Consider the following 16,154-nt stretch of genomic DNA (forward strand, 5'->3'; position numbering starts at 1 on the left):
TGCCTGTTGTTGGCACAATATCCTAGATAACAAGGATCCAGTTCATTGCCCTGGAAAAGTTCACAGCAGCCCATCTTGCCATGCCAAGGTGCTCTCAGTTCAGAATCCATGTGCTGGCTGGTCCACATTATTAGGATACAGATGGTCTCCTTTGTACACTCCCAGCACCTGCTTTGTCCGTAGAGAAGGATAACATCAGGCACACATACCTAGCAGTGGCTGGTTGGTCGGTTTTATGTCTTTGGGTTTTAAAATTCCTAATAGCTGATGAAAATAATACTAGAGAATATTATTACAATCAAGATCAGATTCTAGCAAAAGGAAATCCAAGTACCAGCTTAACATCATGATAGCCTTCAGTTTCATCAGGGCTGACATGAACAATACACAGAGAAAAACGAGCATCTCAAAATGAGCAGAAAGCAAAAAGCAGGACGTAAGAAATTGCTTATAGTATTGAATTTCATGTAGAAATTGAAGTTGCAGTATTCAGTCTTTAATCAAACAGCTACAGTCTGGGGACACTCTTGAAATACCTAAACCATGTTGCAAAGAGAATGGGGGAAAGCCTTTCTTTATGCCCACAGCTAAGATAAAAAAGGTCAAGATCTGGCAGATGGTAGATTTTCCTACTATCTACCTTAATACTAGTAATAGCAAAACCTACTTGAACTTGAAGAGAAAGGATAGTCTTTAGCAATTTATTTCAAAACAGACAAGTCTGTCCTGCCACATATAGTCAAGAGGCAGCTGATGGTGTCACACTCTGGAAAAAAAACCCCAAGCTTTTACATTCCATTCAAGGATTTCTAACACAACTATTTTTCAGAAACCTTCCAACTGAATATTCAGCTTTGGAATCTGTAATTAGAACTGCTTTTTGGCTAATCGTTTTTGCTACCTATCATTCCTATTGTTAAAGTCTTGCAAAGCTTACCAGTTTTACAGCATCAGAAAGCTGGTTTGACAATCATGTGTCATGTAAAAGCAAAGAATAAAGCAGATTTTTCTTCCTCCTACTTAGTTTAAAACTGCTAATGGCTCCTGAAAGCTCTTATTTCTACTCCAGATAGCAAAGTTGAAAAAGTATATATTTTTAAAATCTGTTCGTATTTTAAATAGTATTTAGTAATTACCTTGCTTCTTTTCCAAGTCTGTTTCCCTACTTTCCAAAGTATGTGGAAGTTATTACTACATGGTTAGACCCAGGTCACTGTCCAAATAGCAGGTTGTTAACAGAAGGGCCACCAGGGGATTTGGGGCATCAGCCTTAGTTGTGCCTGGCTTGACTGTGACTGTGCCAGGACAGGGAGAATAGCTCAATCAACACTTGCAGCATATGTGGGCCCACCAGACAGGTGGGCAGCAGTGGCTGCAGCTCACAGGCACTGTACAGTGCAGACTTTGGCTGAGTGCTGTGCCAGCCTCCATCAAACCCGTGCTCCCGGAGCACAACTTTAACTGAACTGACCCTTTCCTCAGAGCTGCACCAGGCTCCCTGTCACAGGCTGAGCAGGAACTGGTGGAATGGAAACACTTTTTTTAAAAAGAAAATAATAATTGATCCCAGCCTTGTACATTTTATCATCTTACTGACACATCTTGTCTAACAACTGGATGTGCTGCCTCACCTGGGAAAGGGCAGCATGGCAGCATTCCATGACAGCAATCCAAATCCCAGGGCTAATCTGTGGGTCCCTTGCTGCACAGTTCAGTCTTCTGGCACCTTCACAGCACAGCAACAACTAGAATGTTTTTGCCTTTGGGCATCTAACTTTTAGTACCCAGCCTCTGCAACAGATGCAACACCACCACCCACCACCCCAACAAGCTGGCACAGTGGGCAGGGAGGCTGCTGGAGCAGGCACATAGAAACACTTCCATCCACAGCAATCCAAGAGGATGAAAAGTAAGTATTTGTCCTGCACTCAAGAGCTTGTGGCTGTAATTTTCAATTATGTTCATAAACACTTCATCTGCGAAAGAGGAGATAGTCTCATTTTCTTTTAGCTAGCTATAAGAAGATTTGTTCCAGGGAAGTTGAGTCCCTTCTTTACCTCAGGAGACTAAACTCAGTTCTCTGTTTGAAGAAAGTACCTTAGGTTCCAGATACATCACAAGCACACTGCTGCATTGTAATGGACAAGGTTTCTGGGGGCAATTTTACTTCCTAAGAGATAGCAAGGATGTTTTTCTGAACCCCTCTTCAAAATGCTGCTTGTCATTCACAGTGGTGTGGCAAAGCTGCAGCTCAGCCTTCTATATAATTATTTTAAAGTAAATTCTGAAATAATCTTGAAGGGTAACTCAAATTGAGTGGCATACTGGGAAGCTACTTACTAAAGGAAGTAGTCTAATTTCTTTCACTAACACCTAGAACAGCTGTACTCAGTGTACACTTGACATTGAAAATTATTAAGCACATATAACGGCAAAACTGAAATTAGTACAAATCATAACGGACATCATATGGATGGTAGTATCCTCCCAAAGCATCCAACCAACTAGACAAAAAAGCCCCTACATACTCCTCTTGACTAGAGGGGAAGAAACCTGACAGATTCTCCCCTGCACAACTTTACTGATATGCAAAGAAAAGATGCACAGCAAAGTCTAAATATATCCTTTAAGACAATGAAGATCACTCTGACCCTTTTTTCTGATGAGCACATGACTAACATCATGCTGGGCAATACCTTTTACAGGTAAGCAAGTCACAGTAGCAGAGGAAAATATTGCTAATAAAGGAACCTACCAAGTGTAAACATTAATTTTCACAGAAGGAATAAAGTGCATAGTCACAGTTCCTTGCTTTTAGCTGTAAAAGAAAAATGTTGACCTTTTTGGTTAAAATCTGATGCAGATTTTCCCCTTAAAAAAACCCAAAAGTTCAGAGTTGACACTGTCACACAAAAATTGACACTTCAAGGTTATGAACAAACTAAGTTTAATCTAAACCTAGTTTACAATTGCATCAGATGAACAGTTTCAGTCTTTCCAGTCAACAAATGCAGCAGAGGCTATGTCTGTATCAGCAAGTAATTCAATATTATAGGAGTGAATCCACAGAACTGAACAGTTGATGAAACTTCTATACCTACAGTATTTACAGTCTGGAAATATGAGACCCATTTTTGTTTGAAGCTCCAGACATCCTCAACACAGGTAGGTGTGGGTAGGTAGGTGGTGGTTTCAACTGCTATGGACTCAGGTCACCATTTAGAACTGGAAGGCAGCCGGTGCACACCCAGAGCCCAGGTCCCAGTTCTGAGTTCTCCACAAGGAAGCAAACTCAAGAGCACCAAAACAGATTTGACAGCCAAACCAGTCTGTGAGATGAGGGGATGAGAGAGGGATTTCCAAACTGCACAAACTACATTGCTGGAGATGTCCCCTAAAGAGAACATATCTCTCAGGATGTTCAGTCTCGCACAATGCTTTTAGCCCTGGGCTGAATCACCATTTCCTAATGAACTGTGTTGCAATGTTCCCAGTGGAACGAGATGGCAGAATTGTTATCAGCATGTACAGTGATAAGCAGCAGTAGCGATGTAATCAAAATTACAATGATTTGAAAATTTCCTTCTACCCACAGTGTGAATTTTAAGACAGACATACAAAAACAGGCTGCTCAGGAGAACCTGAAAGCAGAACTGCCAATCCTGTTGCAGATGTTTGCAAAAAACAGCTGCTTACTTGCAGAAGTTAAAAAGTCCTTAATATAAAGGGGCACTAAGATACATAAGATGTAATACACTTCAAAAACACAAGCATTTTACAAGTCCATTTTACAAGCCAAAATGTCTATTACATCAAGATTCAACAATACAAAGCTTGTCTTTATATTTAAAAATAGAATATAAACAAATAGTAGTTCACATTAAGACAATTGCCACAGCAAAAATTCTCAGAGAAAGTGCTTTACCTACAGAAAATACTCTAAAGCCTACCAAGCAAGCTCTAAAATTCTCCAATTTAGAAGTGGTAGGGATAGAAACAAAAGAAAAAGTGCAACTGACATCCAAGAAGTGACATCCTTTGCTAGAAATCAAGAACTCCAATTGTGCCATGTGCTTCAGCTGATAGGTTAGCTTCATCTGAGGAGTCACTACTCCTAAATATGATACAGCACACCATTTTGAAAACGTAACAGAATAGTTGATTTACTTACAAATGGCTTTATTGAAGCTATAACTTAATAAACTTTGTTGTCTCACAGACTAAAAATTTAACACAAGAAAAAACATAAGTAACACAGATTTACTGATGCTATCCAACTGGTAGAATTGAACCTGAAGGAAGCAATTCTTTCAAGATAAAGAATTAAGACTATCACAGGACTGAACAAACAGAGAGGGAAATACAGTAATAGAGTACTTCACAGTAAAATACCTCTTTATTTGGAATATATTTAAAACTAGCTCTTTATTTCAGGTAAGAAAAATAGCATTCTGACTTTTAGTCAGCGCTGATTCTGGTAATTTGCAACATTCTAAACAGATAGAAAAGTTATTTGCACGTTGTTGCCCATTAACAATTCCCCTAACTGTCCATTCACTGCCTCTTTTTACCTTGTTCTTAAATATGTTGGAAGAAATTCTTCAATAGTGTTTGTATTTAGATCTTGATTAAGAATGACTTGACAGTGACTCAGCATTTATTATTATCTCACATGCAGGTTTTATGAGCTAATTTGAAAAGAACAACATGGTTCAGAAGCTGAACTACAAAGACAATTGGGAGGGCAACTATCCAGGAAGACTGTGGTAGAACAAATTCCATTCTTCTACTATACAGTTTAGTACTGTAAAGTAGCAGCAGTTTTAAGAACTTCTATACCTCTGTGTAAGAGAGCACTGAAGAACAGAATACTGGGATATTGCTATTAAAATTCAAACAACAAACTACTTCATATGTACATTTTTATACTCAGTACAAGTCTAGACTCTCTTGCTATGCTGTAACTTGAAAGTTTTAGGTAATTAGATCATGCTGTAAACAAAGACATAAAATATTTGTATAAGCTCTACTGGTTTAGGAGTGTGTATAAACACCTGCCTTCTAAAAATAAAAAAGCTGTTTAATTTTAATTTATGAGTATTTAAGTAGGTAGCATACTGTAAAACAAGTTTTTATCCAATTAAAAATGAAATCTATGCATTTCATGGAAGTTTTATACAGCATTTGTAACAAAGTCTGTGTTTTTAGATACCTGACATTCATTTTCAAAATGAGATAGACAGAGAAAGAATTCTCCAAACAAATGTATTAATTTTTGGTCTTGGAATTTCTTCTATCCTCTGTAGCCAATACAAAGCTAAAATAACCGCTGTAAAGCAGACTTCCATATGCAGAAGTTTTTTCAATGCAGATGAAAACAATAATGATATTACAATGCTTAAAGATACAAGTTTGTGGCTGTTTCAAGCAGAATTTTAAAAACATTTAGAAACACCAAAAATGGGCTATATCAGGAAGCAATCTGATACTCAAATAAATAGAAAATTTGCGTTTTAATGTCACATTGAATTTTAGTACATTTCAATCCAAGAAAAAATAAACAGACATAGTAATGAGTACAGGATTATATATATTACAATATGCCTTGTTATAATACATTTGTAGCTTCATGATAAAAAAACTTGGAGGGCAGATGGAGTCAGAACAAAGCATTAAATGCATTTCTGGAGTAAGTACTTTTATTTAATTTCAAAACCTTTAAACAGCTTTAGACCTTGGCGTTTTCTTCAAAAAAAATTAATTAGCTACCATGGGGCTAGCAAGTATGTCTTCTATGTTTAAATGACACAGAAAATGCTTTTCCCAATTTGACATACAATGAAAGGACAGATGATTTCAGAAACAGCACCTATGGCAAACTCCACTTTGACTTTGACCTAGAAATGCATGTTACTGATCTCCACAAGGAATCCAGCAAATTTTGCAAGTTGTCCATTTCACATGAAAGCAAGAAGAAGGGTTATCATATGCAAAAATATTTTTTCCACTGTTCTTAATGTGTAATTGAAAACTAAAGGCATGGTCTCTCCATTATAAAAAAATAAAGGTACAACGGAAACTCTAAAGGAAGATACTCAGCTATAGTGAAGTTGCAACCCTCTGAAAGGAAGGAAAAAGAAAAAAAGTCAATTAGCTAAGCTTTGTGCTCTAACCAAACTACTTACAGTGATTTTCAATGGCAAAAGCCCATGCTGACTGGGTGATTTGACAGTTCCAAATAATTATTTGTAATAATTTTTATTTGTATACAAGGACACTAAAATTATCCAGTCATGCAATGTTCACTTTAAGCATTCTGCATCTCTTTTCCAATTTTATAGCTAAGGATCTTGTTCCAGTCAATCTTGGTGCGGGTAACTGGCAACTGTCGACGTAAGGCCTTGAAAGTAGTGTCCGACATAGTCTGATAGTTCTCACTGATAGCAGTCTGTCAAACACAAAGTCATACAAAACAGAGACACGTGAAAAACACAACTAGGATGCCACATAAACATTCTGTGACTCAAGTGACCTGCTACTTCCTAAACAGGCTTAATAAAAACATTCTGAATTGAAATAATATTTAATGAAGAAAAGCTGCTAGATATAGATTGAGACTATGTGAAGAAAATTAGTGAGACATATAATAAACCTGGCCATAGCCAAGGTGTTTCAGCAAACCACAGTGTGGTTAATCAGCAGCATGAATAACATGCTGATGAGAGTTCGCTCATACATCATTAATTCCAGACAGAGAAGTCTTCCACTGTTTTTCCTGTGGGGATGCTGAAGTCAGTCTACCACATTATTTGAACTTGAATATAATGCACGCTATAGATACTTCAAAATTTTTATTAAAGAGTATTTCTTTCAAACTAACTGACAACACAGTGTCTGAAATTTACCTTATGTTCAAAGCCTGATGAACATGTATCCACTTATGCAGAGGGTATCTACAACAGTTACACTTTTCTAACTTTGAAATTACTAATTGAAAGAGGTAATATCTATAGTCATATATAGCAAAGCTGTCTAACAGAGTAGCCTCTGAACAGAATCTGTACAAAAATTCCACTTGGGGAATGCACTAATGCTTTATGACATCAGAATTGCTGATACTTAATCATGCAAGAACTTTTCTGCTCTCAAAAGATTAGTCCTGTTGTAATGGTAGACAGGTGAGCACAATCACCAGAAGGTGTGAAAATGCAAGACAGAATTAGCAGCATGTAATCTATTTATATGGAACTGCATTACCTTGCTGGTTACAGAATACTAGCTTTGGTTAAGTATATGGTAATGCTATAAATACGAATAAGAATACAGTATTTGTTTCAATATACCTGATATTCATTTTCTGCAGCCTCCACAATTTTTATAAATTCCTTCGCTGTCTGGGCTTCATTCTAGGAAAAAAACACTTGAATTAGGTCTGATGTAGGACCAGTTGGATTATGCTTTTCCTATAGTTACAAGTGATGTCAGGTAGACTCAATGAGAACATTTGACCATTCAGTGGCTAAACCAAAACTGAGCATTCATCCAAAAGGCATACCCCATATGATGATGATGATGACAATGACAATGTTAGAAAAATAAAACCAAAGTGCAACAAGTGTAAAGAATGCCATCAAGGTCATTAACATATTTTGATTAAGAATTCTATGGTATGGTAAAAGGACATATAGAACAGCATTTGGAAAGATTACAGTGCCCACCCAAGTCTCTAAAAACATGCGAAGTACAGATAACAACATAATCAATGCTAAATTTCCAGTACAAATTCAAAACTTCAAGAACATCTAACCCAGAAATTATAGTAGAATACAACCAAGAAACCAAAACAGATTTGTTTACCACTAAACATTCTGAATCTGGAGACTAAGCTGAGGAAAACACTAGACTTTATGTATCTGGTATTCCAAAATCATCCCCAAATACATCTTGCAAAAATGAGGGTGCAAATTTCATCAAGACTGACAAGGATGAGGCCAGAAGAGAAACTGCTTAAGGATGCAAGTGTGGTTTTTGTGTCTTTTTTTTTTTTTTTTTTTTTTTAATAAAATACATCCCATCAGTCAATCTGGAGGTGTATTTGTTGTATTTGAAGTCTCCAGCAGGAAGTGAGGGTTCATGAATTTCCAAACTTCCAATTAGCATTGGAGACATTCCTAAGAGTGCTTTTGCAGAAGCTGTTGAAAGTTAGAAGTGTTGTTGTCCAGTGTAATCCCTAATTCCTGCAAAAGCGAAGACTTGGAGAAAACTCTGACAACTTCAACCATAACTGGCTCAAAGTTTCAGTGAAACTGTACCTAAGAGTTGTGAAAGTGCTCTTGGATACTGCAGGAGACAAGAAGGAGGAGGCAGAGAGCAAGGAGATGAACAAATGAAAAAGGTTTTGACTTTTCAGTGAACTGGGGAAATGCTCTCAAAGGCTCTGCTAATGAAAGGAAAAATTCAGAGGTATGGAGTCTTATTTGTCTCAGAGGAAAACAAGGGATAAGAAAATAACCTTCAGCAAAATTATTCACAGCTCTAGCAACAAGAGAACTCTTCAGTCATTTATTTCTGTTGTTGTTTTTAAATGGGTTCTCTGACAAGCAACAAAAAAGAGAAGTCATTGAAGGTCCTTTTAATCTACCTACCATTTCTTCTGTGTGAAATTAGATCTTGTACAGCCTCTGCCCTCTATGAAGCTCACAGCCAAGGTTAAAAATTGGTAACCAGCAGCATACTTGCTTTTGTTTTAGCTAAGTTATGTAAAAGATGTTCTCCTACTCATTGGTCTGCTGCTGCTTTACTGAATTGCAAAACAGGATTAAGTTTCCTCCCAACAGTAAGTAAAGCAAAAGCTATTGACAGGAGAACTGCATCCACATAACCTTCCCTGAAGCAACTCTTATTTGAATGAAACACTAAAAAGATCCCTTTGCTCCAGGGAGTCAGAAGTAATTTTATATCTACAGCTCCAGAAGTGCTATCAGTTGGCACCACATTCCCCCATTTTTTCTGGTGCTATTGCAACTAAAAAGCCAACAAGCCTTGCTTTATATTAACAAACAATGTTCTTTATTGATGAATCGAGCTATTGAGCCAAATTAGCCACTGTTACTCGTTATCATTAAAATACTTCTACTGTTCACTATTACAATTTCTTTGCCAGCTTAACCTCACTGTCTTAAATTTTATTAAAAAACACTCCAACTGAAAATCTTGCCATTTATAAATACCATTATAGACATTTCAGAAGTAGTAGCTGTTTATGAACATTATCAATCCTTAGAAGATATATCTGGTACTATTTCCAAACAATTTTTATTTCTATTGTTTGCTCCCCATTACTATAATAATCCATTTGGCAAGAAGTTGAAAAAAATTATGCTTTAAATAAGAAGTATGTTATGATTCTCAAGTTGAACCATCTCTGAAAGGACTTTTTGTACAGAGCAAGACACTGACAGCACCAGTTACAGACTGAGAAAATGAAGGGAGAATACCCACTACTGCTTCTCAACTGGTACCATGTGTTTACTATTTTAGCATACTGATCTTTCAGTAAGCAAAGGCAGTCATCTCCTAGATTGTACTACAAAAGTCAGTTGTTTTAACTCAAACCTCCTTCATATTCAAAAAATAATTCTACAGGTCATTCAAAAATTAATTCTATAGATCCTTCTGCAGACCAAAGTTTAAATACAACAGAAGTGCAGGAAGACTGACAACAAGCTACTCAAAGCTTTAAAATCAAAGTTAATGTTGCTTACATAAGCCACATGCAAGCATACATTAATTTTTTCTCAACTTTTTTTAAATGCTAGCTACATGTTAGGCAGAAGTAGTAAACATTACATATAAAATACCTGTAAATTGGAACATTCATTCCCATACATGTAGAAGAACAAACTTCTCAGAACTTCTGAGCTTTTCTTAAGCTTGCTTTATTTTTAAATTAAAAAGTCACTTAAATATACCCACTAAGGCCCTTAAAGGTCACTTACAGACACTGTTAGAGAATCTTGTATGTCTTTATGGCTCACCAGCTGAACATTACCATCTTCATAATAGTGAACCTACAGAAAATTAAACAAAGAACCTCATATCAAGTTTTACAAATCAACAACATGCAGGAAAATCAAAGTGTTGTGTTATTTATCATAGTAAGAAACCCCCACAAATCAGTCAAAACCACATACAGAATGTTACACAACAAAAGCGAATAGAAAACCAAAACAATGTAGAATTTACTGGTTTTGAGGGGCTGAAGAGGCTAGTCTGGATACATAAAATTTGAGTTGATGTGCCTTAAGTAGTATTTAAAGCAAAGAACTTTAGGTTTTGGTTAACATACTGAAGACAACAACACCTTATTTATGTGACCTTACTAAAAACTCTTGAAATGAATAGACTAGACCATTCTAAATTGTGATGATATATTTAAAATTATAATAGTTTTGGGAAGGTATCAGAATACCGGGAAGATTTTCTGCTTCCCCAAATTGTCCCCATTTTCTAGGGACACTGCAATGTTAAGCTTCCCTTTCTAGCTCTGTCTGGGTTTGAGATTTTCCTCTATTAGATATGTCTCATAACAAATGCTAGTATTCATCTAGACAAAGCAGCTCCCAATGTTAGACTGCAAAGCAGAATGAAATTATTTATGCTTGAAATGCTGTATCTACAGGAAGCTTCCTTGATTATTTTGCAGGAGAGCACTAAAACTCTACTCAAGCTAACATTACTTTTTAATACAGTTGGGACAGATATGGAAAGATTTAGTTCCTAATAAAATTGTTGGAAAACTTAAAAATCAGGAAGCCTATATAAAACTGTATGTGATCATTAACAATAATTGATATACAAGCTCTGCAGGTCATTGACATGTACATAGGCATCTTTGAATATTTTTTACAAGTTTGATAAAGTCAAGATAGTCAACATAGCTGATGTTATGAGAAAAATGAAACATTTGTGTCTCACCCTGTTAGACAACATTACACAGTTTTGAGATTAATACAAAACAGTATAATTTCCTATGCATTATGATAATATGTGCAAAAGACCCTCAACTTTATAAATAACAAAAAACATGACACACAGTAAGATACACATAAGGAAAGATTTCCTATACGAATAAAACATTATTTCCAATGATTCATCTTAAAATATTAATTTGCTTATTGTCAAATACTTCTTTTGGAACATAAGATATTAACATAACCACAAAAGACGTTTCTTTTCAAATCAAACATTGCTGGGTAAAACCTCTGCCAGTCTTTTTCAATTTATTTCCTAAATGATAAGAAGTGTTTACTCAGTGCACAATTCCAAGAACTCCCAATGAAGCAGCAGAACCCAGAGAAATGTAAGTGTTTGCCCTTGTCCATCACGATTCACTGCAGAGAGCCCAAACCTGCCCAGTGCTCTGAGGCCAACACCAGCACAAACATCTTATCTGTGTAACTGAGTCACATTCTCGGCTAACACTCAGACCTAAAAGCTTAGCACAGATGGAGAGTCAAGTCTAATTCTGGGATGTGTTGTATCTTAAACAAAATACAAGAAGTAACTGTTCTATACTATACCTCACTGCTGACATCCTTCTAGAATGCTAGGTCTGGGTTCAGAAGACTACAAGAAGGAGGATGTTTATGAACAGAACCTCTTGAAAAGGTTAACTAAGGAGGGATGAGAATAACAAATTATCTAAGAGATAAAATTAGCAACCAGTACACTTATCATTGTTTTCCATGCACAGTTGGAGCATGTTAAATGCCACAGGGACTTAGTTTTAGTAAAAGGCTCTGCTTTTGCTTTTCCCCTTACACATAATTAAAGAAGATTAAACAATAGAGATTGTGACAACTGAGAATCTCCTACATCAGAATTACTCATATTTACAAAAAAAGGAAGAAATTGTGGAAGTGATCTTAAAAATACTGAAGACACCTGAAGATAGCAGGTGATGTTGCAATTTCTCCCAACTTGTTAATAAAAGGTCTTATCAGAAACAGTGCAATAGTACTGCTGTCAAAGATTTTGCAAACAACAAAAAAAGTGAAATTTCAGTACTCTATACTAATGCCGTAGACTTCACTTTCCAGAAAAATATTTTGCTCCTTAAATATAAATAATTAAAGTGCTTTTTTTGTTTGTTTGTTTTGTGAGGCGAGGTGAAGACAGTGCATTTCCACATACACTGAAGAAATTGTACACAATTTCTGAAAATTTAAAACTGAGTTCAAAATTCCTTGGTGAAACAAGGGAAAAAGTAGAACTTTTCATCACTCTCCAGAACAGACTTCAATGAATATAAATAATGACTTGATTAACTGTGAAATAGTACTAAAAGACAAAATCATCTGATACCCAAATGGAAAAGCTGAACCTGACTGAATTCCTAGTTCAGACTATTATTTTGGCTGGTCCCCTAACCTTTCCAAGAATTAGGTGGACACCTGCTTGCTTGTTCTGGAAAACCTCTTATGGCATTAACCAAAGTGCATGCTGTGGAGAAAATGCTTGCTATGCTCCAAGTTGGATTTAAGTGACAAAGTCTTAAGAAGCCTAGAAATTACTTAAGTGCTGCTTATCATGACTGTTGTGATCTGACAACATAATAATGGGTGTTCACATTTTGACTATCATTCCAAATGTTGGCACCAGCATGGGAAAGCAGATTCAGGTTCCTCTTGCTTGGGTGAATCTAAACGCACCTACCACATCCTAAAATAACATCCTAGCCTCAGGCTAGGAAAACATTGCTTTGCATCTTCCTTCTGCAGTCATCACTGAGCAGTAAGGACAAGCAAAACTCATGGGGGCACAAAAGCAGCAAGAAAAATAAACTTGACTCTGTCGTGTTAAAAAAAACAAAAACAAAACAACAAGGTACTACACAGAGAGTCAGACTGCACTGTTTCTGGTCCCTGATCCCAGGACTGTTTCAATAAACTGATGCAATGGATGTGTACACATGCCAGGGAACCAATCCAGGAAGTAGAGTCTCCCTGCCTACCACATGACAGTCAGACTTCCTTTCATCTCAGAACTTCTGCCTGCTTGGAATTCTTCCTTTCTGAATGCCCTAAAGCCAACAGGAAAGCCAAATTCTGAATGAAAAATACACAGATTCAAAAATTTCTGATAGTGGAATTGGTGAAACAAAAGGTTTCCACCTCTCTGAACAATACTGTAACATTAAAAAACCCCACTGTCAGTTAAAATGAAAAAAAATTCTACTTCAGAACAGGCCTACCCTCAGCAAGAGCTTGTCTCACTGTGAACTCAACAGGAAACCAAAGAGATATATACCTAGCTGAGGTGAATGCACCTTCCTAAATCCTCTGAATCATTACATTAAACACATATTTTATGTTTTTAAGGATTAGATAAATATGCAAATTAAGTCACTAACGCTTAAGTGAATGAGCATTGCTGCCTTGCTTATTGTGTCTCCATTTTCCCTTAACATATTTGATACACTTGCCTGAGTCTCCCTTGATAATGACTGGAGACTTTATGGCTCAGGACACAGTTTGAGATAAGCATACCTGAATTTTCAAGATGCCAGCCACTTGAGTGGTTGAAGGGGTGATTGTAAACTTCCATTCTGACCTCCAACGGCCATTCCTTAAAAAACAGTAAAACAGAAACTGGATTGGTTATGAAAAAAAAATCCCAACATAGTAAAAGGAAACCGAAGAATGAAATTTGCAGTGCAACTACACATGCAGAAAATCTTCCCCTAAAGATTCAGCATCATAATCAATCATGAACAGAACAGAACTATTTCCCAAAATATTCAACCTCAGTTTTTCATGTGGACCAAGGAGATTTATTATTAAGGGCCATTTAATGGGTGGACTTCTGAAAATGCCTAAAGCCTCCAACATCCTTTCTCTCTTGTAGTATTAGTTAGGCACACACAGTCGGTATTTTGTTTCTAGGAACTGGATGTTTTGCTAGATCAGCTGAAGTCACACTTCACCTAAGGCTATGAAAAACTTGACTGGAGGGAACATTAAAGCAGCAAGACTTTCCGCTGTGTTTAATTGTAACTAGGCCTTTCAGCTCTTCTAGCATTTCTGTTCCAGGACAACTATCTCCTTCCAGTTTCCTTCCATAAATTCTGAATCCTTGCCAAAATGCCTAAAGGGAGTTTCAAACACCTGGAAAACAGTAAAGAAATCACCTGATTTCTTTCCTGTAAACTAGACATCATCTTATCTAGCTATGAGATTAGTGGATTAGAAGGTTAGTACTACAGAGCTGAATTAAGAAAGCATTGCAGCAGTCCATGATTTGTCTTGTGTTTGCACTTAAAGAAGGAAAGAAAGCTGATAGTAGATGTTCCAATCTTGCTAATGTTAGGTGTAGATTCCAGTGCATTCAGCACGGGGAGACAAAGACATAAACTATTAAAATTAAAAGCTACTAATGAATCTATATAATGACACAGATATTAAAAATGGTAACTCAACTATAAAGCCATTGGGTATTATTTCAGAGAATATCCAAATTATCACTAAAAATAGACTAAGACAATTCAGAAGCTTGTTGGCATTGCTAAGAAAACTGAAAGGGTTGCCCAGCTTAGTGACACTAATACTACTAGCAGCCTTATAGACCGACCCACTGATTATCAGAAACCTTACATGCTGGATTATACCTCAGGTACAATTCTAGTTTTTGAATGCCAGGGATTCAAAGGCTAGCTAACAGATTTATATGTTTCTCAGCCACTCTGTGGTCCCTTGAAGTTAACATGACCACAGTTGTTTCCACTCTGGGATATAATTTTTGTCCTTAAGTTGCTATTAAAAGAAAAAGGAAAAAATTCAAGTTCAGAAGAATTTTTCTGTAGGAAATGCTCTAGTGTAAAAAAAACACCATTTCTTTATTTAGCTTGGCTAACTTAGAATGTTTTGTAAGAGATTAACTTTCCTCTTCTTTCTTTAATAAGACATCTATCCTACTATGCTCATAGTTTTTCAAATAATCACGAAGTATTTTTTTTTGTTATACATTGTTTTTTCTATCACCCAACAAACTTACTCCCATAGTAGGATGACAAACTTGCAAATGCCTAAAAAGCTGGAACACCTTGAGAATAAGTATTGGCTGTGGCTTAGGCTGGATATCCAGCCATACAGCTGGATAACTGAGGAATCTGGTAAACTTGGAATCCATCCCTCCATCTCTGTATCTCCCAAAGCAATATGCATTCATTACAACTTGCTAAGAACAAACATTAGAGTCTGATTACCCCTGAAAAACTCTTAAAAACATAGTCAGTATTTACCCATAGATGCCCAATCATAACTTTAATAAAGAAAACTTTCAAGAAAGATTTTTTTCCATCTGTAAAAGGTTGCTACATAGCTGTTCCTCTTCTTAAAAGACTACAAAATTAATTATTTGGAATATCAAAATTCATTCATACTTCTAAATTAAAATGAAAACCAGTATTATTTCAAATTACTTCTAATATTGATGTAAAACATGAAAACTTAACTAGTCAAGTTTAAGTCAGTAAGAAAAAATATTTATTAGCTATGCAAATTCAATAAAAATCAGTGTATTGGGCAAATAAGTGATACATACACACGCTGAAATTACAACAGAAATGCAATATCCACCTTCAGAATCAAAACCCAAAGATTTCTGTACTTCCATTCATTACCTGTGGGGTTACCAATATAAATTGCAAGCAGATGCAATATAGCAAACCAAATAATTAAATATCTTTCTTCTGACTGCATATATAAGCTATCTTTAGGACATAATGTCCTTAACCTACTCCTGATACTGTGATATTTTATGTCGACTCTGGCCAGTTTCCTGTATGGAGCTATCCAAAGTTCACTTCAGACTGTGGAAAACATCATTCAAGAAAGTCCAGGAAAAAATTAAAGAAAGCTGCAGTTTGTAAGATTTTATTTAATCCAAAATCACCTTTATCTGCCTAACCCCAAAATTGATCAATTAAGTCCCACTGCAAAGTGATTTTTAGTCACATTCTTTCTCTGAGAAATTCAAACTAGAAGGAGCTGTTCTTATTCTCTCAGACACAAAAGAAGCAAACAAGCCAAAGCAACTGTTTTAAGGAAGGCAGCCATGAATATTGGTGTCAGTGTCATAAACAGGAAAATTAT

At 36.2% G+C, this 16,154-nt stretch overlaps 1 protein-coding gene across 3 annotated transcripts in view; it reads right to left on the reverse strand.

The window, feature by feature from the left end:
* Positions 1-2,930: 2,930 nt before the first annotated feature.
* The window catches only part of CAPZA2 (capping actin protein of muscle Z-line subunit alpha 2), a 31,993-nt gene continuing 18,769 nt past the window's right edge, over positions 2,931-16,154 (reverse strand). For all 3 annotated transcript variants that reach the window (XM_031507924.2, XM_077783441.1, XM_077783440.1), the window contains 4 exons: positions 13,551-13,629; positions 9,999-10,070; positions 7,344-7,406; positions 2,931-6,448 (listed from right to left, as the gene is read on the reverse strand). In XM_031507924.2, coding sequence (XP_031363784.1) covers positions 6,308-6,448; positions 7,344-7,406; positions 9,999-10,070; positions 13,551-13,629 — 355 coding nt within the window. In that variant the 3' untranslated portion in view covers positions 2,931-6,307. The remainder of the gene's footprint in view (positions 6,449-7,343; positions 7,407-9,998; positions 10,071-13,550; positions 13,630-16,154) is intronic.

The sequence above is a fragment of the Lonchura striata genome, chromosome 5 (genome assembly GCF_046129695.1).
Source record: "Lonchura striata isolate bLonStr1 chromosome 5, bLonStr1.mat, whole genome shotgun sequence".
In the NCBI taxonomy this organism is placed as follows: Eukaryota; Metazoa; Chordata; class Aves; order Passeriformes; family Estrildidae; genus Lonchura; species Lonchura striata.